Source organism: Podarcis filfolensis, assembly GCF_964270895.1.
Source record: "Podarcis filfolensis genome assembly, chromosome: 4".
NCBI lineage: Eukaryota > Metazoa > Chordata > Lepidosauria > Squamata > Lacertidae > Podarcis > Podarcis filfolensis.
The window spans coordinates 64758811-64786241 of NC_139607.1; the positions used below are offsets into that span (position 1 = coordinate 64758811).

Below are 27431 nucleotides of genomic sequence, written 5' to 3' on the forward strand. Positions count from 1 at the left end.
TTTTCTTTTCCCAAAGATATCTCACAATGCAGCAGAGGTTTAGGATCAGAGTTTTCCTTCTCTTTGATGGGCTACCTTCCCAGATTGACAGGCCCCATATTCCCCTCACTTCCCTCTACAGCACATGCAGAAACTGCCTTCTTTACCATTAGACCCACTATTGGTCTCATCTGCTCAATCAGTTGGCGCCTGTCTTTGCATGCAGGGGAGGTCCCTAACTCACTGAGGGTGCAAGACATATTGGCTACCCTCTTCTAGGGTACCCTCAGGCGACCACTCAAAGCCGTTCCCAAGGTGTGACTGCTGTTGCATGCTGACAGCTTCATGGAGCCACAGGTGAGAGCTGAGTGCAGGGTGGGGACCAAAGGTGACTACTCCAGAAGGAGCATGACATTTCCTCCACTACCTGGAGAATCAACATTATCAACTGTGATTCAAGTTCTGGGAATGAGTTTGTAGGGCTCGAGCCCTCACCACTACAATCAATGTGATCATTCTTCAGTACTGCTCCTCAGCAGTCAGCCCCTGTGCAGCTGTGGATAAAAATCAGCAGTGATTCTTTAATGATCTAGCAAAAAAATAAAAGGGAAGCTGATTCAGCAGCCCTTATTAACCTTTCTTCTGAAACTTTTGTTAGGTGGAAAGCTATTTAGTCATGAAGCTTTAAAAGGTGGAGTTGAAAGAGAAGTAAAAGGCCATGCCTTTGAAGGCTATGTTTACCCAATTACCACCACTGCCACTATTTTTGTTCCCCAAGGTCTAATGAAAAAGGTAGGGCTTTTCACTCTTCCCCTGCTGCCTGGAACAGATCCAGGTTCCAGTCCTGAGGTCAGTGGCAGCAATCTCATGCATTTATGTCAGGTTGGAGCCCTGCCACGTTTAGAGATGTTGGAGAAGTTGTTATGTTGGTGTTTTGTACAGTGGTACCTCAGGTTGCAAACTTAATTTGTTCCGGAGGACCATTCTTAACCCCAAACCGTTCTTAACTTGAGGCGTGCTTTTGCTAATGGGGCCTCCTGCTGCCGTTGCACTGCCGGCGCGGGATTTCCGTTCTCATCCTGGGGCAAAGTTCTCAACTTGAGGTACTACTTCTGGGTTAGTGGAGTTTGTAACCCAAAGTGTTTGTAACCCGAGGTACCACTGTACAGTCATACCTCGGGATGAATACGCTTCAGGTTAAGCATTTTCGGGTTGCGCTCCATGGCGACCTGAAAGTAACGGAATGCGTTACTTCCAGGTTTTGCCGCTCGCACCTGCGCAGACGCTCAAAATGATGTCACACGCATGCGCGGAAGCGGCGAAACGCGACCCGCGCAGTTGCGTGTTACGTTTGCTTCAGGATGCGAACGGGGCTCTGGAACGGATCCCGTTCGCATCCAGAGGTACCACTGTACTTTGTTTCTATGTCTCTGTACTCTTTAGCTTGGCAAGAATGTAATTGGTCACTTCAGGGTAACAGAGGCAAAAGACTTTCTTTGAGGCAACTGTATTCCTGCCTTTGAGTGTTTGGGGAGGCAATCTTAACTTAGTCCACTATAACATCACATAGAAATATGTTTCCAGATAAACCAACAATCCTTTCTATTTAGTGTTGCTTAGGGTCTCTTCTAAAAAGTTTGTGTGGGTGCTTTAAACATTGTATATATTGCATATAGTATGTATATTAGCTATAGGTACTATGTAGGGCCTTGGGGCACTTTTAAAATGGATAGTATCATTTGAAACAAACTTTTTTTTTAATCTTTATTTAAAAGTAGTGGGCACAGTTCTGCCCTTGCTAATGTTATGGATAAATCAAACCACAGTTTGAAGTTGGCTTATTTCAGCTTGCCTGCATTCAAACTTAATGCTAAATTGCTGTTTGTTAAAGATGGAAGCAATTGCACATAGCCATGTCAGGGGATAGAAAGGAGTTGTGAAGTCTGAGGCATGTTCATATGACACTGAACCGTAGTTTAGTGTTGTGTATGAATACAGCCTGTATACAACTTTGAAAGTGATTTAGAATGTCTCCCAGCTGTGCATACTAACCATAATGAAATGTTTGATTCCCCCCAAATTTTTTTCTATATAGATAAAAGAAGCCAATTTTTGGGGTTCTAACTTTGTTATGAGTGGTTCAGATTGTGGCCATATCTTCATCTGGGATCGGCATACTGCTGAGCACTTGATGCTGCTGGAAGCAGATAACCACGTGGTGAACTGTCTGCAGCCACATCCATTTGACCCAAGTAAGATTGTTTTTTTCTCTATAATTTACAGGCATATGCATAGCTTGTAGGGAAGCCCTTGAAAACACTTGGCTTCATCCATGTTCTACCAAAATGATAGGTTATTTTCAATAGTTTGCAGTCTGAAGGACCTTAGCTAATTTGTGAAGTGGGTACTAATGAGAGATCTTGTCTTAAAGTTATCCTCATAGTCTGTTTCAGATCATTGCTTACATGTTGCAAATTATGCACATGTGAATGCTCCCTAGGGAATAGAAGTTGTAAGTGGAACATAAGAGTGAATTTAAAAGTGAAACCCTTCTAAGAAATTGGGACGAGGCGGGGGGTTGCAACAAAGTGTGCTAACTACCAAATATTATTTGTATTTGCAAATGTAAAATAATGGCTACTTAATATATTATTAAATTGTTTTAGTTCTAGCCTCATCAGGTATTGATTATGATATAAAAATCTGGTCCCCGCTAGAAGAATCCAAAATTTTTAATCGGAAACTTGCTGACGAGGTAAGATGATATTCTGCAGCAACACTCCTCTTTCTAGAATTTTCTTTCCTGACAATATTGATGTTGCTTGTTAATACTTTCTGTGCACCACTAATACCAATTTGTAACTTAGAAGAAAACAATAATTTCATAGATGTATTGCCATAAAAAGACCAGTTCACAGTGGGAGATGTGTCATTGTTTTTGGAACATGGAACTAGATTCTATGGTACATGCAACATGGCTCGAAACGTAGTAAATTCTGTTACAGAAGTGAACTGATCGTGAATAGCCTCAAATTGGTAAAGAGTTGTGTGCACCAGTGAAACATGTATTGGGTAAAGAGAAGTCTTTGGTAAATACTGATACAGTGTTTATGTCAGATGCTCATATAATAGTGGCACATAAATAAACACAACAAGCCTTATTTTCTAAATCTGCTCTGTTAAATTCTTGCTCAGTGACTATTTCACTTCCTCTTTACCCCTACCCTAGGTTATAACTCGAAATGAATTAATGTTGGAAGAAACCAGAAACACAATCACTGTTCCAGCTTCTTTTATGCTAAGGATGTTGGCATCTTTGAACCATATAAGAGCAGGTAGGAAGATTCTACAGACACTTTTTTACTGAATGAATTGATTTATTACGGTCACAGACCAGAAATCACTTTTGACTAGATTTCTTATGTGAGGTGTTTCATTTCAACTAGTTGCCATTTTGGGGCCAGACGGCTCAAAAGTTGTATTTTTCATTACGACTTTTTGGTTCCTGAAATTCGTTCTGATTGTGCAGATAAAATATCATGGATAGACTTCTAAAGGATGTGTTGTCAGTGTGTGAAAACAGGCAAGATCCAAGGATCCCCAGGTGGTGGAGACATCAGGCACCATCCTGATGCCTGGGCATCTTCACTTGGTCACAAGTGTAAAATTATCTGAATCATGATTTTTAGCAGCTATTTATATTTTTTTCCCTACCATGTTTCCATCATATTTGTAAAAGGGAGTATATATGTTCAGTATACCTTAAGCATTTCTACTTCATTCATCACTAGACCCTGGACAGTGGTTGAACAAAATGTCATTTTGTTTTCTGAATTGGAACAATGGCTTTCAAATTGCTTCAGTTATTTAACAAGCACTCCCATATTTTACAGACCGGCTGGAAGGAGACAGGTCTGAAGGATCTGGCCAAGAGAATGAAAACGAAGATGAAGAGTAATTGGCTCTTCTCTGAAAGCACCTAGACGTCATGAAATTTGTATAAGTCATGAATTATATTTTTCCTTACAAAGCTTTAGTGCAATTTTAAGGTTTTGCTTTTGAGTAACCTAACGTTTTGATTTTGAATGAATGTGTGCATGACTTGCAAAAGTGTGCAAGTAAAATAAGCAAAATATTTTTAAAATGTTTTGCATTGTATGAGGGGTGCTAGAAAATGCGAAGTGCAATATTTTCCCTTAACTTGCAAACATGGGAGCTTGGATCAGTGTTTTAAAATAACTTACCTTATAGTGAAAACATTGGTTCAAATAAATTTCTATACCTGCTATTTGCATGTTTGTTGCTTTCTATTAAAAGATGTGGTTGTTTTACATTTGTGTTTGTCTTTTTCTGACCACTATGTGAGGAAATCAACACATCACATTCTCTACCGACTACAGAAATTTCAGTTTCCACCCTTCCCCACAGAAATCCTATTGGGGTTTGGAGACTTACATAACTTGTAAGTTGACTAGAAACTTATTCTGCCTTCTTAAAAGACATTTAAGTCAGAACTTTTATTTTATGTGCTAAAGTTAAATGTTTCATTTTAGGAGTGTGTGACTATATAGTTTCTGAATTGCTTTGGAAACTGATAAAAAGCAGCTTGTCATACAGCACAGAAGACTGCTGTTGCAATACTTGACTGTGTCCACAGATCCAGCCATGTAGCCTTCTGGATCAAAGTCTGTTGGAAAAAATGGGCTACATTGATGGTACTGTATCTTAATGCTAATAATAAGGCAGTGGGTGATGATAAGAACGAGACAGTTATTATTATTAATAATAATAATAATAATAATAATAATAATAATATACCCTACCCATCTGGCTGGGTTTCCTCCAACCTAATTCTGAATTAAAACCACTTAAGTGTTTTTGCAAAATTTACCTATTTCTGAATAGTAGCTATTGGAAATGGAGACTACTGAAGATTACCTAAGAGTTACTATCCAGCCACCTTAGTTCTGTACATCTACCGTTAATTTGTGCAGTTTTCAGTCTAAAAAGTTGTCCTAAAATCCTACATCTTAGAGCAAGTTACCACAGCAAATTCTGTTCATCATCTTAGAAAAACTTCATTTTCTGACTATGATGTTGCTAAAATTTTATAACAAGGGCTATCATCTGATTAATAGTAATACAGTGGTACATGGTTATCAAATTTAATCGATTCCAGAAGTCCGTTCCAAAACCAAAGCGTTCCAAAACTAAGGCACGCTTTCCCCATAGAAAGGAATGCAAAATGGATTAATCTGTTCCAGACTTTTTTAAAAAAACCCTAAAACAGCAATTTAACATGAATTTTACTATCTAACCAGACCACTGATCCATAAAATGAAAGCAATAATCAATGTACTGTGCTATAAAATAAATAAGACCACATTGTAGATAATTAAAATTTATTTATTTTCTTACCTGCACTGATGATAGTCACTGTTTGGATGGGGGGGCGGGGCGGAAGGGGGGCTTTTATCCATTTCCACAGTCGTACAATTGATCAATTAGTAGCTGAACTGAATTCCACACAGTCATAAAAACAAATTAACTGAAAAAGCCCCCAAAACAAAAACACAAAATAAATAGCAAAAACAAAAGTGCCAAACTTAATCCCTTCCGGAAGTCTGTTTGACTTCCAAAATGTTTGAAAACCGAGTTGCAGCTTCTGATTGGTGCAGGTGCCCTGGAAACAATAGCTGACAGCCGCATCGGATGTTCGACTTCCAAAAAATGTTTGAAAACCGGAACACTTCTGGGTTTTCGGCATTTGAGAACCAAGGCATTTGAGAACCTGGATACCACTGTAGATGAATCATATCAATTTTAGTCAATTAGTGTTCAGGTAAAAAATAAGTAGCTCTGAAGAAGTATACTTTTAATGTATTTTTAATCTTTCGTTGGAAGCCGCCCAGAGTGGCTGGAGAAACCCAGCCAGATGGGCGGGGTATAAATAATAAATTATTATTATAAATTATTATTATTACTTTGATTAGATATCTTACAACAGGCACCATCTTAGAATAGGTGTTCCTTCCTAGGGGAGAATAGGAAATTCCTTTTTTAAGATGGTGTTTGCCATCTACAGTTTTGTTAGTACTTTTACTAAATCAGGAGCATCAGATTAGTTAGTTTTGCTTTAATAGGTGACACCTTTTAAATCTATAATTTTTAAAAATACATCTACTAAGTAAACTTTGCAGCCCTATTTAAAATCCAAATGAGTATCAAACTTTGACCCATTTTGCATGCTACGTTGAGCCAAGCCATGGCATGGTGCAAACAAGCATTTTGTGGGTTCCCAGAGCAAAAATTGCCATTGCACCACTCCTTTCCTGGTCCTGCCACTCCTGCACTACCAGGTCTAAGCCCATGGTTTGGCTTAGTATTATGTCTTAACTAAACCACAAGCAGTAAACTCAAGAGCAAATCTTGGTTACAGCTTGTGGTTATAGCTTGCGGTTCATCTGGAATGAGACAAACCATGAGCCCAGGTTTGGGTCTAAACCAAGCCATGGCTTAGCTCTGGGTAGCGCAACAGCAGTGACACCAAGTGAGGCGTGCTGCCTGTGATCTTCACTCCAGGAATCTACATGTTTGCTCATTTGCACTGAGCCATAATTTGACTTCGTGTTATTAGCTGTGCATACTTGAATGGCAATTGTATTGAAATATATGGAAATGAGATGGCCATCATGCTCTCCCTTGGGCATATTGTTTGACACAAAATTTTGGTTCTAGCACTACAAGAACAAACCCCAGTCAACATTTAACTCAACATTGGACTCTGCATTCCTCTGGTGTGGCCACAATAAATTTGGAAGCTTTCACTTCTATTTTAGATTGACTGCAGTTTGCCATGTTTAAACCTTACACACTTTCCCCAACTAATCACTGTTAAATTTAACTGCTTCAGGGTTTGGATGATCTAATCTAAAACAAAAACAGAAGCTTGTGATCTCATGGAGAAATATTGAATAGTAACAGGTTTCATCTGCCAGGCTTCTCTCCAGCTCATCAGAGGCACACAGTTAGCTTCCTCTTCTGTCATCAGTCACAAAATGTAATGACACAATCTGCTGACAAAAAGACAGGCATCGCAGGAATTTAAACTCATGGAAAGTTTCCAACCCAAATCCTCATTGTGAGATCTAAGCTGAAATTAAAGGGTGGCAGGTGCTTAGGGAGTGACTGTAAAGCCAGATAGTAGTCCTTTTCCTACTCTGCTTCTGTACACTTCTAAGAACATCTGAAGGCTACTGTGAATGTGTGAAAAAGGTGCAGAGAACAAGAGAACATGGAATATTCATTGTTAATGAGATCTTGTAAATTGAGGGACAAGCTACTTACCTGGATTCTGTTATTCATAGCGCATTTGCAGAAATGTCCAACATAAAATAACCTAGGGTTAAGGAAGAGCAGGACTGCACCACTGGTCCTTACCCAAAGAAAAGCATGCTGCCATCCCCACCTTTGATATACAGTCACGAATTGTGATTGTGAGGCATGCATACAGTTGTATGAAGAGGGGTCAGAGTAAGAATTTCATTAAACTCAAAACCACCCCTTCATCACAGGGCCACTCATACAATATAGTTGCTTAGTGGGGGGCCACTTGAAATCCTTAGTTGCTGCATCAAGGCTTGTTTCTGGAATACTACAAGTTGCTGCTAAGACTGTTTGGCAATGGTATGAAGATAAACCATGTACTGGGGACTGCCCATGTTGTAAGCAGGTACACAGACACAATGGACCACAGTATACCACAACTGGGTATACTGGGATGGCTGCTTTATTCATAAAAGTATAAATCTCATAAAAAACCAGGATGGTGTAAACAATAAAATGTAAAAACAGCACAAAATCATTCAAATGCCTAGCTAATCGAGAAGATTTTTGAACAGCTATATATGCCTATCACCATAAAAAAGTCTTCAAGAGACACCTGACAGTCATAGAGAAGAATGCCTGCTGAATCTCCACTGGAAGCATGTTTCACTGCAGGAATCTGCTGGAAGTACGTAAGACCAGCAACACTAAATGCCTGACTTCTGGTTGAGGCCAACTGAGTGCTTGTAACTTGAAGGAAGCAGTCTCTGTTTGAAAAACTGCCAGGAATATTGCTGGGGGTGGGGGTGGGGCTACAGATACAGTAGTTCAGTTCCTCTCTCTTGTTCATTTACCTTTGGAGATAGAAAAACATGCAAGCTGTATTCTGTCCAAATGCTCAGTAATAAGTGCTATAATTAAACAACAAAATACAAACAGATAAGCCAAATTTAAAATGACACACAATACAATATTCCTAAAATGCTCATCAAGCAATACGGTAAGTCCTACCTCACCCCACTTAAAGATGGGCACCACACAGGAGACAGAACTGGCTTATGGGAGAAGGATTAATCCCCTGAATATTTCTCATTCTCAAACAGGATCCCCCGCCCCCTTTGAGTGTGTTTTTTTTAAAAAGCCTGTTAGCAGTGCTGAGGCCTAGTAAGGTGAAAGAATGTGGAAACAGTCCTTTTGGTGACTTGAGGATTAATGCTTGGAGGAGCAGCCCCACTGCCTCCTACGGGAGTGTGGGAAGAACTTGTGGTGGTGCTTAAAGTGACTGTTTAGCTGTGTGGAGAGGCTGTAGGCCTAAATAGTTTCTATCCAGAATAAAAGACAGGTTTTCCCCTTGAGATGCTGAATCTCCATAAAAACCCTATATGAAAACCCTATATTCTCCTGAGGAAGCAGCAACCACTTCCCTCATGTGTGAAAAGGACAAAGAAGCGCTCTTAAGGCTAAGCAATTTTAGTAAGTACAAAATGGTAAGTAAGGGCCGCTCTGACCCCTTCATCTTGAGCATACAACTTAATCTTTTACAGCAGGGGTGAGAGAACCTGTGGCATTAGCCCACCATTAGCCAACCACCTGACATCATATGATATAAGCGAGGTTTGCCCCAAACGGCCTTAAAAGCCAAATTCAGAGGCCTGGCAGTTTCCGCTCCTTGCATGTCCTTAGCCTGCTTTTCCCTACAGCAAGGATAACAGCAGTGGATACTTTTTTCTGTCTCTTACTGCTCTTTAATGTCTCTTTATGATAATAATTTTTGGTTAATTAATTCTTAGTCCAGGTAGCCCTCTGTGCAAATGGGAATTGGTAGGTGGATTAGGAGAATATAAACTTTCCCCTGCCTGATGATTCTCTCCTGAAATTGCTTTCTGGAGCTTGTTTTTAAATAGCTTTTTCCATGGCTGGGATCCAAAACTGGCAGCTAGCTGGGGGTGGAGATTTACAGCAGAGACATCTTTGGTATAGGGGGAGAATAAGCACCTTTCTACCAGCCACTGATTCTCTTCTTCTGATGCTTCCCACTCCCACATTTCTATTAGGACCCATGGGCTTGTAGCCGTGTGGTTGGTGAGGTCTCACGCTTGGTCAATCAGTTTTGAGAGAGATTTTTGAACTCTTCACAGTCTTCTGGACATTGCTATCCTGGATAATATAGGCCTCATAAAAACATGACTACGGTACTGTTTACCCTGATTCCAGAACAGACCGTTTATCTGAATTTGGATCCTTCAGGAACTCAACAATTACTCCCCACTGTTAGTATTACTTTTTCTGTTTATTTCTGTCTCTTGTTTTTTAATCCATTACTAATATTTAGGAACACCTATCCTCTTATTCCATGACTACTAAGAATTCCTAATGCTTTCAGAGACAAATCTGCAGGTTTGCTCTGCTAATCTGCATGAGATCCCTTTATTACTCCCTGGAAATACAAATCACGTTTCCAGATATGGAAGACAGTGCTGTGGATCAGCTCCTGTGTTTTTTGCATATCAGTATTCTGCTGGTAGGGTCTTCTTGTTGCATGCATTGAATAAGACATTCCTACTCTACACAGAAGAGGATTACTGAACAACAGTATATGTAATTTGTAATCTGTTGTAGTATGTTTTCTTGTGTGTGTCCCCGCCTTTAGTATCAGGAATCAGCTGTTGTTTTTGGCAGTCCTCTGGGAAAGCTTCTTTCATTAAGCTTTTCCGTGCTAGCATCTATCAGGCACACAATGTTATCATATTGTAATGTTGCCTGTGTGTCCAGTCAAAATTGCATCTATTCAGCTAAAATCTAGATAGATACAAGGAGCCGGCTACATTACTCAGGTTACCATTTTTGTTACAAAGCAATTTTCAATCAGAACAAATTTGGCTCTGTGTAGGGCTTGCCGATCAGAAGGTTGGTGGTTTGAATCCCCGCGATGGGGTGGCTCCCGTTGTTCGGTCCCAGCTCCTGCCCACCTAGCAGTTTGAAAGCAGGTCAAAGTGCAAGTAGATAAATAGGTACCGCTCCAGCGGGAAGGTAAACGGCATTTCCGTGTGCTGCTCTGGTTTGCCAGAAGCGGCTTAGTCATGCTGGCCACATGACCCGGAAGCTGTCTGCGGACAAACACTGGCTCCCTCAGCCTATGGAGCAAAATGAGCACTGCAGCCCCAGAGTCGTCCACGACTGGATCTAATAGTCAGGGTACCTTTACCTTTAGGTAAGCTTTAAAAATTCTTTGGTTGTTGTAATTTCTCTTAGTTCTGCAGCCTACCTCCAACTTTTTGAACACTGTCTGCCCTCTCTGAGAGATTTTAGACTACTTAAATAATTCTTAAATAACAAGAAAATACAAGAAAACAATATGTCCCCTTAGTCTAAAATTCTTTTATTTCGCTACTTCATTGCAAGTTTTCCTATAAAAGAAATAGCTTTTAATTCTCAAGCTGTTTTTTAAACCTTCAGTACTTCCTCAGACCAAACCAAACCATGATGAAACAGGCATATAAGAGGCTCAGAAAGGAATCCAGTATGCCAAAGTTGAACACCTCTTAAAATATCTCTCAGTGTGTATTTCTGTTGATGCTGCTGTCCACGTGACTGTAAATAGGTGGATAGTAGTTATTGCAGATTAATGAATTCAGAATAAAAGGGAGCAGGGTCTTTGTGTGTGCTCACAAGTATCTGAAGTTCAATTCACTGTCTAGCTAGGCAGGGTGAGGAGGGCATTTGGAATACATTTTTGTGTTTCCCTAGTAACACACTAAGATTATGTTGTCAGCTTCAGCTGCATCTGGCATGTTCTGTTCACAAGCACCGTCCATCTTTAGCCATTCATTTTTATTTAACAGTAATAAAAAATGCCTTACGGACTCAAATCAGGAAGGTGTATAAGCTGCTGTAGAGTTTCACACGCCACCATCAGATTTACATCTCCCCCTAATATTACCTTTGTTTTAAAACAGTTTACTTGGTATGCTGCCTTGTGCAGAAAGTAAATGAGAGGATTTAGGGATGAAATTAATTCAGTGATTGGACTTGCTAAAGCAGAATGATGAAGCATCTTGGATTTAGAAGGAAAATAGCTTCACAAAATACTTGCTCAACCCATGTGATTTCCCCCTACTTCAGCACTAATATCTGATTATATGAAAATGCACAGCTGCTATGACTTCAAAGAATATGAGAAACTCGGAGCAAGTCACAGCCCAGTCTTACAGTTTTAGAAACATCACCAACTGAATTAAAAATGCCTCTGCTCATCTTGAAAAACTTGTGACTTTATTAATTTTGCACTGCAAAGGTACTAGTGAGGCTTTCAACAAATGTTGCAGTGGGAGTGTTCCTGTTAATGTTCTAGCCAACTGACTAAACCCTCTTCTAGGAAACTCCACTCCCTGCCCTTGACCCCTAAGCTTGCTCATTTTTAACTGGGCTGTTTTGGGGTGTCCTCCCTCCCTAAATTAAGGGGGTTTTTTTGGTAAGGATTTTTTTTAACTTCTGCCAACTTGGGGTTTCTTCCAGGTCTGCTGATAACTCATTTTTTGTGTGCATGGAGGAAGCTGTTTTTAAAATGAGGATTCAAACTTGGGAAATGAATTCATTATTGGTAGGATATCCAAAGTACCAAAATTCATGTATCTGTCCAAACAGTGGTCTTCTGCTTTCTTTCTTTCTTTTAAAAAAATTGTATGCTGCTTGTCTGTAGGGACCTATCAAACTGTTATTTGCAACATGCTGTGTACATAAATGGCATTATATAAACAACTAAATGAAATTTTCTGACTGATATGTATTATAGACCAGGGGTTGCGTGAAAACTTTTTGGACAAGTGCACACATTTCAAATTTCAGAGAGTTCCGGAAGCACCAGATTTTACAAGCAGATTTCTGATGCTGTTGCTGCCTAATAGCAAAAGGGCATGTTCCTCAGTACCAGCAAAAATATGCAAGGTAGCCACACCACACTCACTTTCATTTTACATAAATCACTTAAAAAGTACCTACACATTTTGCCCCATAACTTTCTAGAAAAATATAGTCAAATCCCCTGCAACGCATGAAACTCAGCTAAAGCATGCATGACAGATGGCCGTCCAACCTCTGCTTAAAAACCTCCAAGGAAGGAGGGAGACCATTCCACTGTCCTGAGGGAGACAGTTCCACTGTTGAACAGCTCTTACTGTCAGATGTTTAGTTGGAATCTCCTTTCTTATAACTTGAAGCCATTGGTCAATGGCTTTGAGAAGCCCACAAACAGCACACAAGGCCTGTTGTTCCCAGCTACTGATATTCAGAGGCCTTTGATCTTGAATGTAGCATGTAACCATTATGACTAGCAGTCATCCATGAATTTGTCAGATATTCTTCTAAAGCTGTCTAAGGCTGGTAGACATCACCACATCTTGTAGCAGTAAATTCGATAACCATGTATTATGTGAAGAAGTCTGTCCTGAATCCTCTACCATTCAGCTTCATTAGATAATGCTGGAACGATTAATTCAATTATCTTCAAGAAAGAGGGAGAGGAACCTCGTGTGTGTCCACACCAGGCTTCTCTCCTTATTGGCCTTTGTCTAAGATAAACTAACAAATGCTAGTTGAATATGAGTATGCTGATCTATTCCTGAATTATTGGTATAGCTATATTTGACTTGCATTCTTTGTAGGCATAAGATTCAGCTCCTGCACTATCACAGTTAGTTCACATTAGCTTCTGGAGCAGAGCTTTCCAAACTTTTCATGTTGGCAACACACTTTTTAGACATGCGCCGTTTCGTGACACAGTAATTCAGTTTTACTAACCCCTTTCCAGCCCTGGGAGAAGCATGGGAAGCATTTGCACGACACACCTACACACTGCAGCTGACACACTAACGTGTTGCGACACACCGTTTGGAAAGCTCTGTTCTAGATGCTTCTGTGCAAGCACAAGCCTATCACCAGTTCTACGAAAATTGGATTCTGCCCATTACTCTCCAGTTACCATCTATCATGAGATTCTGGGGAACCCTCATATTGTGTGAAATGGAATCCAGAACACAAATTTCTGCTTCCAACCAGATTTGGGAAATAGTTACAGATGTTCAATGCCAAACAGACTATCCAGGCCAAAAAATCTAGTTCCTGCAAATAATTTGAATCCAATGCTCACTAACTGTTTTTATCTGGACAAGCCATCGAGAAAAAACTTGCTGTCGAGAGCTGAGCTGGTAAGACATTAAGACTGTGCTTATAACACATCTCTACAATTCAGTATTTGTCTCATTTGAATAGTTATTTACATATATGTCTGCTGTTAAATTGTTCACCTGCCACACATCCTAGAGAAAACAACAAATTCATCTAAGCATTTGTGGAATTAATTTCATTCTTTGTTTCAGCCCCCACACCCACGCAGGCGTGCGGATGTTTTGGTCAATAATTTCCATTTGTAGGACTGCCACAGAATATGTTATATCCTTAAAAGCTAAGCATTATGAGCTTTGCATGAGGGAAAAGTGAAGGGATAAAGTTAAGAAAACATTTTAATGGTAGCACAAAGCCAGATGTTCAATTTTATTTTATTTTTGTATTTGAGTAGTGGGGGAACGATCAATGGCTGACTCATTATAATCATTGTCCATTAAGTTGCATTTATATGTCAACACAAAAAAACCTTCTCTTAGGAATCATTACAGCAGAAAGATTAACCTGCTTTGGCGATTTATATTGATATTATGTCCTGCTCTGGTACCATTTTCTCCCCAGATTAGAAAAAGAGAACACTATACAGAATCAGCCTGAGGGTTGGATGTGCTAATTTCTGTGCATAGATCCAAACTGAGAATTAACCACTGTAGTTTAAAAAGAAGTATAATACATGCCACCAAAATGAGGAAGACTGTAATCAGATGACCTGCATGCCTGCTCAGTCTGCTGTCCAAGTGCTAGCAGTTGATGGACAACTTCAAAGTCCCTTCTCTCCCTTCTTATGGTTCTATATCTTTAAATAGCCCTTCAAACAGAGCACATGTGTTCATCCTAGCTGAGGGATACATTACCATTCTAGCACTGGATGCACTAAAGAAAGCAAACCAGTTTGGATACCTTGAAGTAATTGAGACAGGCACAGTGTTTTGTAGACTGGAAGGTTCTATAAGCTTTTGATGGTCATTTCTGTTTAGGAAGTGTAACATCTAACCACATGGCTCATAGACTCCATTACAACAGGGTGCTGGACTAGATGCCTTTGGTCTAATCCAGCGGGGTTCTTAAATAAAATTTCAAGCTCTGTCTTCAAAACCAAATAATAGCCTTGGTGAACAAGGAAGTAGTACAGTTGAACTGCATCAGCAGATGCAGCTGAAAACATGAAACTGTCTAGTCAGGTCATTGGCTCTTCTGACCCAGTACTGTTTCTTCTGACCTGTAGCGGTTCTCCAAAATCTCATTAAGAGGGTATTTCTCAGCCCTGCTGCCAGCCCATGCTAGAGATGCCAAGAACTGCACTGAGGACCTTGTACGTTCAGTGTGTTCTCTATAATTGAGCTTTGGCTCCTTCTAAGTTCTGATTTGTACGAGTCAGAGGATGCGACTGGCTGCAAACGTTGGGATTTACTGAATAAATGAAAACTTGTAAAAATGCTTTGGTTAAAGTACATCATAACTGAAAGCAGCAGCTTCTTCCCCAAAATTTCTCATAAATTTATTACCACTTAATCAGGAAAACTGTAATTTGTCCTCAGATGTGGACTATAATTACCATTTCCACACACATTTCACCACTAGTGTGTGTGTTTGCATGTGTGTATTCTTAGATCTAACCAACAGCTCTGCTTTACTTACTTTCAGAAGGAGAAACCTTAATATCTCCAAGATTCCAATGAATTGCCAAACACTTCATCATCATCTAGTTTCCCAGTCGAGACAAATGCTTGTTACCCTATAATGCAGCCAGAGATAATTTTTGCCATCTATGCTACTTACACAATTTAAGCATTTTTATTGATGGGCTGAAAATGATTTTCTGCATATGCGGTAAGTAAGCTTAATTTTCTGATCTTTTCTCATTAATCACAGATTTTCATAGGGTAATGAAAGCTCTTTTTTTCCTTGTGGTGCTGTGTGGGATTAAAGGGATTAAATGTTTGACATCACTCTTTTGTCTGTGCAAGAGCTCCACTGAAGAGTACAGTGAGTGGGTGTTAAAACACTGGACTAAGAACACACCCAGAGACAACGAAAGAATGGATGGAAATGGGAATAAGTTAAATATATTGTTTTGCTTAATAGAGTCCTAAAGGGAAAACTGCAGCATCTGGATAGCAATACCATAAGATGTGGTATGATGTGGATTTTAAGGATTTATAAAATTTCAAGAATAAGGAAGGAGAACGAAAACTGGGATGATTTTGCCTCTCCTATATTGCAGTGCCTCATATTATTTGCATCCTCTTCATCGTATGTTGTTTCTTAATAACTGGAGAATGAAAGCTTACTAATGTGGGCTGATTGAATCGGTTTTACTCCTGTGACTTGAAGACATGATCCTTGCAATTAAACTGTTGCTTCTCACCTGTATATGGCCTACTTCTCTTTTAATCAGTCACAGTGATCATCATCATCATTACCACCACCACCATCCTCAAAGGTCATTCATGAAAAGACATAACAGGTGAGCAAAATGGTCACTGGGCATCATGGCTGCTGTTCTGTTTATGTACACTCTGTATGTCTGCCGCCATCCCAAAGATGACTTGCTCTTGGTTTGATCGGAAGGACTGTTCTTGTGTGCATCGAGGAACAGAAACAGAACAATGCATTCATATAAACTAAGCTAGTAAAATTTCCTTTTCTACATTTCATATATGTATATTGTGCATGGTACTATATATAGCATATAGTGATTTATATGTTTACTATACAATAATTATTGGGTGCAAAAATACAGAAATGGAAAGTAGAGATGTAAAATGCTAAAAAGCTAAGGTGATTGTTTATAAAAGCTTATTTCTTTTCTGTATGACATATTTAGTTCTAAGCCAGTGTTATATATAATTTTTGTATTACATTTGTTTCCCTAAATGTCAGTGGTAGTAGCTATTTGTTTCTAAAAACAAAGGAAGTATATAATTAGGATTTTTTAAAATCAGTCTCAAATCTGATTTTAATCATGTTACAGGAGCCTTTCATTTGGAATATAGTTAATTGTGTTATAATACGTGGAATTATTTTATCAGCATCTCTAAATCCCAGCCTTTAAGCTAGTTAATATATTATATTCAGTTTCTAGTTGAATTCCTGAACTTGGACTTTTGCTGTACATTGCAGTTTTAGAACACAGTATCCAGGAAAATGAAAGCAAATCCTAGTCACAAGAAATATAATTCAGGTTGGGAGCTGTGTGCTTTGTGCAGGAAGAACAAAATATAGAGCTTTTCAATGATGTTTCCAACAGATTGTGCTCATAAACCACAATCTAGGGAGAGTCGACAATTTTCAGAAGTAGGTTGTTATATATAGCTTGCTTCCTTTTCTCTTCCTCAAGCATCCGCTTCCAAAGCCTGCTGCAGGTGGGAGAACAGATAAATACTGATCACCTGGGGAGAGGGAAATGAGGGAGGAGACAATCACCTTATTGTTTGATAGAGGGAGGCTTTATGCATGTGGCACTAGACATGTATAGTTTGACGTCCGTCCCCCCCCCCATTGTCTGAAATGGAAGAAAATCTTTAAGTACGGTAAATGCAAGTAGAGATTACATAATAATGGATGTATTTATGAAAATTCAGGGGTTTGTCTTGATCCCTGAGGTGAAGAGTTTAGTTCTAGACCCAAAGGTTACTGCTATTTAATGTATTTTGTGAAATGAATCTGTTATCTTGGATTTTTTACCAGTGGAGAAGATACTAAGTTAAAAGGCAGGCCAGTACCAGGTTTAACTTTGGACCAAGCTAGACCTGATGACAAATGCATCTTTGCATTTAATGTGTACATTAAAAAAAATGCAAATAGCATCAGATGAGGGGGTGCACAGCTGGACAAACCCTATGTAGTCTTATTTAGGGATATATTTCCCACCATAATTATTTGGTGTAGGATCTTATAACTGTGTCTACCCTTTGTCATCATTTTGTCATCAGCATACCTGGTCATCTAAAATGAGATACAGAAAACATCTGGCACAAAACATCTTGAAACGGTATAATGTGGGACACCACACCTTTTACGAATAACGAACTAAAGGCATGCATTGTGGAGTAGAGTTATCCACTGGCCAAGATGAAAGTCTTTGGAAGCTCTGGAAATGCAGTGGAGTTAGTGTTTGTTCAATGGAATATTGTGGAGTTGGTGATGCTTATTTCACAGAGCTGGAATATTTTGAAATAAGGCAAACTTTTTGACATTTAGGGACCACCCTAGAACAGGTGTGATAATCTGATATTTATGGAGGGAAAGCATCTAGGTGGGGAGACCAGGGCATCCTTTTGAAGAGTGCTAGCTATAGTGCTTTGTGTGGAAGACTCTAACTCGGGGGTTACAGGAATATCTGCTTTGCATGCAGAAGATCTAAAGTTCAATCCCTGCCACCCCCAGTTAAAATTATTAGGTAGCCGGTGACAAGAGCAATCTCCTCCTGAGACCCTTAAGTGCTGTTATCAGTCCAAGTATATAATACTGGGCTAACTCAGCAAGTAGCCTCTTCTGATGCAAGACATCTTCCTGTATTCCTGCTAACTCATACAGTTATAAGTGAAGTCAGCATTTTTCCATGATCCTATTTAGGGAGCAATCCTAACTTCCCTGAGTGAGCAACTGAGGGGCTGCTGGATGTTGCAGACCTCCCTCTTGGTTCACAGAGGTCACAGACGGATGAAGTCTGTTGTTTCTGGAGGTTTCCTTAGTGCAGCAGCAGAAAGCGCAGCCAAGATTTCTCTTTCACTGTCTGTGTTCCAATTTGTGGTATGAGAATAGAAAGGGCATGTTGGGGTGGATAGGAGGCCTTAGATCAGCAGGATCCAACGCCCTCCTGTTCTCCCGACACATGCATCAAAATGGGGGGGGGGACAGTAGCCTTAGAAACCAATGGGACCAATGAGAGGGTTTTTTAAATATCTGAGGTTAGAAGGTGCCCCTATCTTTAACTTGATAGGGATTAAGAAGTGGTAGTTTCTTCACCATGGAGTCCCCCCCCATCTCCCTGCCCCTATAGGATTGCTCTGCCCATCATATTAGTTTCAGACACAAAACCAAAATGTTAATTCAAAGTAAGGCTGCAGGGCAACATGGAGGCATCCCTGAAGCCCATTGCCTGCTGCTTATGACACATCTGTGTGTATATATGGGTTACTCAATATTTCCTAGAACTTCCAGTGGTGAACTCAAGCTCTCAGATCATTCACAATTTTCCTCTGAAAGAGCCACAGCAGTCCTGATTACGTAAGCCAAATGCTCCACTTAATTCAGGATTTGCAGAGTAAGTTGGAGCCATAATAAAGAAATCAATTTCTAAGTACTCATTATATTAACATTCAGTTACGTGTGACCAGGAATGACCTTTTTTTGGGGGGGGGTTGAGCATGTGACTTTAAAAGGCTGTCATGTGACATAGCTAGCACCGGAGATTTGGGATATAGAATCCAAGTGATCAAACTGATATGCACTAAGGGCACAATCCTCTAGCAATGACTCTGTGACTGAGTTCCAGTTAAATTAACAGAAAATATGGACAAGCTAGGAAATACACAAGTGACAGGAAAGCGGAGGTAGTAATTTAGAGGCTCTTCCAAGGGCTTTTCCAGACACACTGATGTCCAGTTGATATTGTATTGTATGAAAGATCCAGAAACCTGTCTGTTGCCATGATTGGCCTAACTATAGAGGTGAACTAGGCAACTGCCTTGAGTGCCAGCATTTCAGGGTGCCTGTTTCAGTAATCCTGATTGTCCTGGGGAAAGAGCTACTGCCAATACTTTTTGTCCATTCTCTAGATGACATTGGATGCATTCCAATGGGTTTGACTAAGGGGTTTCTTATCACCATTGGTGATGAATTCACAGATGTTAAAAATGAATGTGACAAAACAAGGCTGCTTTCCTTAATGTGCTGCCGTTATACTGCTTAGCATACAGGAAGAAACAAGGGGGGTATATTTTATTTTGCCCAGGGCAGCAAGAAACTCTGGCTTGGCTCTGGCATTCCATTAAAGGAGTACTTCTGATGCACCTGAGACCTTGAGCAACCACCGACAGAATAGATAACACTGGTCCTGATGGACAAAAGGTGCTTTCAGAAAGGAGCTTATATAAAAAAAAGAGAAAGGGCAATAATAGCCAGTCATGCTTAAAGGCAAACAAACAGAGAAAAATGGATAAATAAATAAACCTAATGCACAATCAACCTGTATATACAGCTGTAATATAATACCACATTCAAAACCTCCTGTCTTGGGCTGTGTGCAAGCAGAGAAGATGCAACTTTCCCCAAGGCAGCTTTGCCTGAGTTACCTGCAGGATGGGGCAGCACTGGCAGCGGCCAAATTTGTGGGCATGCCCCATATGGTCTGGAGCTTCTGGCATTACCAGAGTAGTGTATGAAGTAGGCACACTGCCCTGGAGTGTCTCCCATGCTGTTGAAGTAATGTTCAGAATGATCCCTTGAAGTGGATGAAATTGATGAATACTGCATCCAACTTATAGGAATTCGGTCCACATTTTTTGGTTGGAGGGGGGCACTGCAGGGAGTTGAATTACTGAAATCTGTCCCTCTTCAACACTGTACAGTCTCATCATAGAAGGAAGAACCACACTGTAGTTTGCCTGTTTGACCTTCCTCCCTCTTCCTCTCTCTCTTCCTCTCTCTCTCTCTCTCTCTCTCTCTCACGCACACACACATACAACTTCTACAGGAGCCACTCCCCTGTGCTGCTATCTGAAACACTTGACAGTGAATTATTGAGAAAAGTATGCATATGTGAAATTAATAAAACTTAAGAGACCTGTTGCTTGACTCCCCCAAATTGTAACCAAATCTTGCCCTATCAGTATTCTAAAATCAGTAGATAAGGGTTGCCGCCCTTCCCCTCTCGAAGTTGAGCATTGTAATAACAACAGCCCCATGTGGGCGGTGGATCACATGGGTTTTCCCCAGCTAGGGTTGTCGTATGTCTGGGAAAACCTGGCTATACATTTTGGTGGCCAACATGCCCATCTGGGTGGGTTTTTACATTTTAAAGGAAAATTCCGGGTTTGGAGTGCGTGGGTTTTGAGCTCAGGTGGCTTGGGCTGCTCTGCACGCCGTGGCCACTGCCAGCCCAAACCAAGGAAAGAGATGCAGTGACAGCAGCCTCACACACCTCTTTTCCTGGCTCGTGCTGGCAGCAGTACAGCCCTCTTTTTTTCTGTTCAAGATATGGCAAACCTAAATTAGCACCTCACTGGCTCTGCCCATACCTTCTTGAAATTCATTGTTCTAGCAGCCATTTGGAAGGCAAGGCAGGTTGTTATTTTAAACTGACCTGTTTATATCATTCTATTGCTCTGTGGTTATAGTATGGTACACTCTGATTGAATTGTTCTGCTTTTAGTGATACTCAGTTTTAATTGTTGATTAAAACAGCAACTCCTATATAGAACACCCTCAGAAACCTCTGGCAACATGTAGTGGGGTATACATTTAATTATCTGTTGTTAATGCAGCAAACGAGAAATTAAGATGAGGAAAATTGACAGCACCAAAGTACGGCCCATGAAATCTGAGCAGCTTCTCCGTATAGAGGACCATGATTTTGCAATGAGACCTGGCTTTGGAGGTAAGTAAATTTGCTTTTTCATACTTGTTAATTGTTTTTTCTCATGCAGCAAACTCCTTGAGCCTGGGCCAAAGAGGTCATTTAAAAAGAGAATGGTATGTTTAACTCTATTTCTTCTTCCCCAAGGTTCAAAAATTGAAAACAACTAAGGATAAAACACTACTTGGTATTTAATTTCTAGCACTAGCAAATCTTCCAAATGATAGGTAAATGATAAATAAATGATAGATAGATAGATTAGATTGATTGATTGATTGATTGTCAGACTGTGCTGAATTCTCCTCCCCCATGTGTTTTTTCTGTATATATTTTCTGCAAAACTTTATACACAAAACCTCAACGCAGTTTACAAAAAGATAAAATAAAATCAATGAAACTTCACAACCATACTTTAAAACATACAATAGTTAAAATACTAAAACAGATTAAAACTACCTCAACTTTCTAAGCATCTGGGTAGACATGTCTGAACAATAATGTTTTTAGCAGGCGCTGAAAAGAATACAGTGAAGATGCCATCTCAATCTCCATAGGTAGGGAGTTTCAAAGTGCAGGTGCTGACACACCAAACAATCAAGTCCTTACAAATGTGGAATGGGTATTATGTGGCGCATGTAGTGGTGCCAATTCTGCTGATCTAGGCAGTCGAGTGGACACATGTGGGGTACAGCGATCTCATAGATAAACTGGTTCCAAGTTGTTATGGGCTTTATACACTAATAGTACTAGATTGAACTTGGCCCAGTAGCAAAACGGCAACCAGTGTAGATCTCTGAGCACAGGTGTTATATGCTGACAAGGCCTCACTCCTGTCAGCAATTGTGCTGCAGCATTTTGTACTAACAGCAGCTTCTGGATCAAGCATGAGGGAAGCTCCACATAGAGTGCATTGCAGTAATCTAGTCTTGGAAGTAACCAACACATGAATTACTATTGCAAAGCTTTCCTGGTCTTTCCACATTTATTCAGGCTTGATATCCTAGAATTTTTTAAAAATGAAAAGCCAAAGTTCAAGGAAATGCCTGTTTATTTATAGAGTGCCATCAGCACACATGGCACTTTCTGGAGTGCAAGAGGGCGGGTTCCTGCCCTGAGGAGTTTACATTCTAAAATTTGACATGGGGAACATGCTATCTTGATCCCATTAGCTGGCAGTAGCTGCAGAAGCGAAATGATGGTTTACTTGCATAAACACAACTATTGTGGCATCCTGAACCCCGCACAGCCATTTGATGATTTTTAAAGATATCCTGTAAGGACAGAAACTGATGCAGTAAACAATTTTATGTTTAGCGTTTTCATTAAAAAATGCAACCAAAATGCTCAGAGGGTTGTAGCAATTCCCCTAGAAGGAAAGGTGACAACATTTGGACTTTTTAGTTAGGAAAAGAAGGCAAGTAAGAGGGGAAATGAAGAAATTTATAAAATTATGTATGGCGTGAAGAAAAAGAAGGGTTTTTGTTTTGTTTTTCACTTCTCATAATAACATTAGAATCTGAGGTCCTGCAGTGAAGCTGAATGGGAGGAAAGACAGGACCCATGAAATTATGCTATTTCTTCACAGTCACAGCTCATTGCACAACTTCTGTAATTCACAGCAACGAATTGTGGTGATAGCCACCAGCTTAAATGGCTGTTAAAGAGGACTGAACAAATTTATGGTAAATAAGGCTGCTAGACATTATAGATGCTATTTTCAGGACCAGAAGCCTCATGACTTTAAATACCAATTTGCTGGGGAGCCTAAGTGGAAGCAGGCTATAGCACTCATGTTCTGCTTTGGGGTTTCCCATAGACATCTGGTTTGCTACAATGGGAACAGAAGGCTGGACTGGACAGGTCTTTGGTCTGATCCAGCAACACTCTTAAGTGCTTCTTTCTGCATCCTGCAGAAGAAAAATCTATGACTCCCTCCCCTGTTTTCAGGTTTTGAGAGAGAAAATTCACAGTTTTGATTTGTGGATTGTAGAAGACCATATTTACTCTGAAACAATGGAGAAATCTGAAGCAAAGCCGAAACCTTATTAAACTAAGTGGTTAAACTTTTCTGAATGGCTTTTAGAACCACCACTCTCTGAGCAGGTTTTCGTTAACAAAAGAAATATATGTGTTTGTACATACCTTCTAGTTTGGTCTTTGATGACAATCTTGCTGTAAGAGGGTTTCACAAGGTGCATACTTATTTTTAATTATTTAAAGCAGTTTTTTTTTTAAATCCACATACATCCATTTCATGGTTGGTACTTCTCTTTTATTTCTTTTTGAAGGTTCTGTTAAACTCTCTGATCATCACATTTATTCTCTTTGTTATGTTCAAGGGTCACCAATACCAGTGGGCATTGATGTGCAAGTGGAGAGTATTGACAGCATTTCAGAAGTTGACATGGTAAGCTTTTCATTATTTCTCTACAGCAGTACTAGTATCCAGAAGTTTGACAAAAATGACTAGAAATCAGATGTCAAAAGACACAGATTTTAGAAAGCAAACTTTGCTCTTCAAATATTGATGTACCCTTGCTCACTTTGCTTGCCAATCCATCCCCAAGTGATACCCCACTGGAGTTTCCTCTTCCCATCCCATGCAACTACTAAAACTACTCACCTTCCCAACCTTATTTTTGAAGCTCTTTCTCTCTTTTGTTCTGCAGCCTCACTTTGCACTCCCTTTTCTGACTTGACCCCTCTTTTGTGCAACCCTCCTTTGCACACAGTCTATCCCCTTACCAATTACTTCTCATTCTCTCAAGTTTTCTTGCCCACTGTCACCAGAGCCCTAAAACTGTTGCACACATGCATACACATCTACCTTCCTCCCTACCTTCCATATTTCCCATCATTCCTCCAAATGCTACCACCCACTCAATTCCACATGCCTCTGCCCCAATTCCTTCCTTCTCTTCCCACCCCTCTCACCATCAGAGAATTAAACTGTCCCACACACAGAGACCTTCCTCCCACATGGCATTTACTCAAAAGGAGGGGACATGAGTCCCCTCCTTTTTCTTCCTTCCTCATCCTCCTTCCCCTGTTCCTGCCTTTAGAATCTTGGGAAATAGCCAATGAAAGCAGTGTTATGGCACACTACATACAAGGTGGTTTATTGTTTATATTTTCCTCTTTATTTTCTTTATATAAAGGACTTCACAATGACTTTATACCTCAGACATTACTGGAAAGATGAGAGGCTGTCATTTCCTAGTACCAGAAACAAAAGCATGACTTTTGATGGAAGACTAATAAAAAAGATCTGGGTACCTGATATATTTTTTGTCCACTCCAAAAGATCTTTCATCCATGACACAACTATGGAGAACGTTATGTTACGTGTCTATCCAGATGGAAATGTGCTCTTTAGCTTACGGTAAGCACAATGCTCTCCTTATCTTCCAGTCGCAGGAAACAAACATAAAGGTGAGAAGATACACTAGCTCAGGGATAGTCAGTGTGTTGCCCCCCAGATGTTGCTAGACTATAACTGGCATCTTCCCTATTTGCCATGATGACTGGGACTGATGGGAGCTGCAGTCCAGCAGCATCTGGAGCACACAGGGTTGACTACCTCTGTGGTAGCTCATTGTGATCCTTGCAGAAATTATAGGCATTGAAGGTTTATTCACATGGCACTTAGAGCCCATGGCATAGTTTGGTCATCAGCTGTGTGCTGAGTTTCAGCTTCATGGCCACAGGTTCAGAAACCTGGGTGGCTCAGGTTTTGTTGTACCATTTCTGCTATTCCTGTCTTCTCCCACTTTAGTCCATCCAGTCACAGAGGCTCTTCAGCTGCCTCTGCCCTCTGAGCTAAAGTGGTGGCAATCAGGAAGAGCCCCTGTCTATGGAATACCCTCACCAGGAAAGCTTGCATGGTGCTCACTTTGATGTCATTTCAAAAGCAGGGAATTAAAAAAAATAATTTCCCCCAGGTTCCCCCCCCCCTTTTAAACTGTTGAGTATTAAATTGCTTGTTCTGCTCTGCTGAGTTATTAGTTGCCATGTTCTGCTGCTATTTTCAATGGTTATGTAATTATTTATTATTGCATTATTGCAATGTATTTTTATTATATTTTTATTTCATAAGACATATTGTGCAGTATTATCCAAGCTGGTGCTCTCCAGGTGTTTTGGACTACAACTCCTATCAATCCTAGCCAGCATGGCCAATGGTTACATATGTTGAAATCCAAAACATCTCAAACACACCAGTTTGGGAAGGCTGATTAATGTCTGCTAAGTATATCATCTGGAAGCCATGTGGTTCAAATCTCACCTCAGACCCTCCCACCCTGCAGATTAGGGATAATAATACTAATTTACTATACAGGATTATTGTAAATGTTACTGAGATAATGTGTTTTGAACACTCCCAAGCACTATATAAATGCAAAGCAGGATAATGATGATGCTATGTGATATAAGAAAGCAATATATTTCACCTAAGTTTGAATGTAATTGGTCCGATAACCCAGAAGGTTACCTGGTAATTAAGTCCTCTTGGGCTCCAGGCTTTGTACACCCAAGGAAGCCATTGGCTTCCTTATGCTGGGAAGGATTAAAAATGGCTTCTTGGTTAGGCTTGGTATTTGCATGAACAACTTGCCTGGCTCTTGTGAGGGCTTGCATGTCTGTTCAGCGGATTTTAATTTCAGGCTGTAGTCCCAGATACTTTTCTCCTGTTTTCACTCTGCTCATTCGGTAAGACTGCCCAGCCTGAAGACAGCACCAAATGGAAACCCATTCTGTCTAGTATGAAAATTGGATAATGTAAATTAAGCACCAGATATACGGTCCAATTCAGTGAATTATTCCACCACAACTGCAGTTTGGGATGCTCAGGTGATGAAAAGATTAAGACTACTAAAATGATGTACATAGACAAATGTACAGTAAGCCTGCAATTTACATGCATTTAACTTGTGTGCATTCTGCTTTACATGTGGAAAGGGTTCTGAGAAAAAATGACTTTGGCAATCCCACCCACCACTGAACCCAGTAGGTTTTGACTACCATGCAATTTTGGCTTTAGACACAATCCCCGGAATGTAACCCCTGCATAAGTTGCAGGCTTATTGTACGTAGAACTATTTCTGTTTCCAAAGAGAGTGGGAAACTGGGGAGAGGAACAGAGATTAAGGTAGGAGAGTGTTTCTACCTATAGATCCCCAACTCTACAGAAGTATAATGAGGAGTGATAACTACTGCTCACTTCAACCCCAAGTGGTGAGAGTTGTACAAGTGTGGTCCCTTCATATTGCCTGAGAATGTTCCTGGCAGCACAGATGTTCCAGGGCACAGATGTTAACCCTCTGCCAGTGTGGGAGGGAAACTATAATGAAGGGAGGCAGGGGACTTGAGTTCTGAGGACACAAGCTCCTCTAGCATGCATCCCTGGAGCCAGATCCACCCCACCAGCTCCTTTTGTTGAAGGGGAATTGGCCATTGCTGCCAAAAGGCTTGCAACAGATGGGGAAATTGTGCTCCTCCATGAATTTCCATAATTTTTACTTCTCTAGATACTAAAATGATAAGGCAAAAATATTGAGCCAAAAATAAAAACTTAAGACCCCCAATTGGAATCCCTCATTCATTGACCTTAAGGCTCTTATACATAATGAAATTGTTGATATGAACACTAAAGCCTATCCCTTTGTTTTGCTTTATTGCTTTTCTGACAGAATAACAGTTTCTGCCATGTGCTTCATGGACTTCAGTAGGTTCCCACTTGACACTCAGAACTGCTCTCTAGAACTGGAAAGCTGTAAGTCTGGCTCAGCTATGGTATTGTATGTTCTACATGTGTGTGTTTTTAAATAGGAATTATTAGAAGTACCTTACCTATACTGTATTTTAAAGGCATATGGCGTCTCAAGGACTTGGGGGTCTTCAAATACTCTTCTTGGGAACTACATTAGTAAAAAGCAATGAATATTTATAAAAGGAGACAGAACACTCCCCCTCCATAAGCAAAGAGGGAACTATATTGGAAACCTCTGTCATTTCATATGTTTGGTTTTGCTTAGGTATAATTTTGTATACCTTATTTGCTATGTAGTAAATGGCTGTGGTCTGTCTGAGGACTGTGGTAGCATAGAAGAGGAAGGTGATGAATGGCGATTTTAATGAAACACAAAGGTTTCTAGAGGACAAAGTCAGAATCTGTCGTGCCGTAGCATCCCTCTCTCCCATGACATCCTTTTCCTGGTCATCAGAGGTGGCACACCAGGCCATGTTAAAGCATGAGCAAGCCTTACCCTATTACTCCCCCAAGTTTCTTAAGTTAAAAAGAACCATCCTGTGACAGTGAAACGTTCAAGGGAGGGTGATAAGGATAGTAAAGGGTCAGGAAACC

General features: G+C 40.2%; 2 protein-coding genes across 18 annotated transcripts in view; both read left to right on the forward strand.

The window, feature by feature from the left end:
- The window catches only part of DCAF6 (DDB1 and CUL4 associated factor 6), a 45381-nt gene extending 41071 nt beyond the window's left edge, over positions 1–4310 (forward strand). For all 10 annotated transcript variants that reach the window (XM_083611530.1, XM_083611533.1, XM_083611536.1 and 7 more), the window contains 4 exons: positions 2075–2231; positions 2646–2734; positions 3209–3314; positions 3873–4310. In XM_083611530.1, the coding sequence (XP_083467656.1) occupies positions 2075–2231; positions 2646–2734; positions 3209–3314; positions 3873–3937 (417 nt within the window). In that variant the 3' untranslated portion in view covers positions 3938–4310. The remainder of the gene's footprint in view (positions 1–2074; positions 2232–2645; positions 2735–3208; positions 3315–3872) is intronic.
- Positions 4311–7890: 3580 nt separating this feature from the next.
- GABRR3 (gamma-aminobutyric acid type A receptor subunit rho3) overlaps positions 7891–27431 on the forward strand; it is a 30101-nt gene continuing 10560 nt past the window's right edge. The window contains exons 1-7 of one of the 8 annotated variants that reach the window (XM_083611630.1): positions 7891–8792; positions 15130–15315; positions 15453–15952; positions 20976–21088; positions 23407–23474; positions 24226–24449; positions 26758–26840. In XM_083611630.1, the coding sequence (XP_083467756.1) occupies positions 15822–15952; positions 20976–21088; positions 23407–23474; positions 24226–24449; positions 26758–26840 (619 nt within the window). In that variant the 5' untranslated portion in view covers positions 7891–8792; positions 15130–15315; positions 15453–15821. Of the gene's footprint in view, positions 8793–15129; positions 15316–15452; positions 15953–19444; positions 19533–20973; positions 21089–23406; positions 23475–24225; positions 24450–26757; positions 26841–27431 lie in introns of those variants that run through there. The other 7 variants (XM_083611632.1, XM_083611635.1, XM_083611631.1 and 4 more) reach the window with 7 other exon arrangements.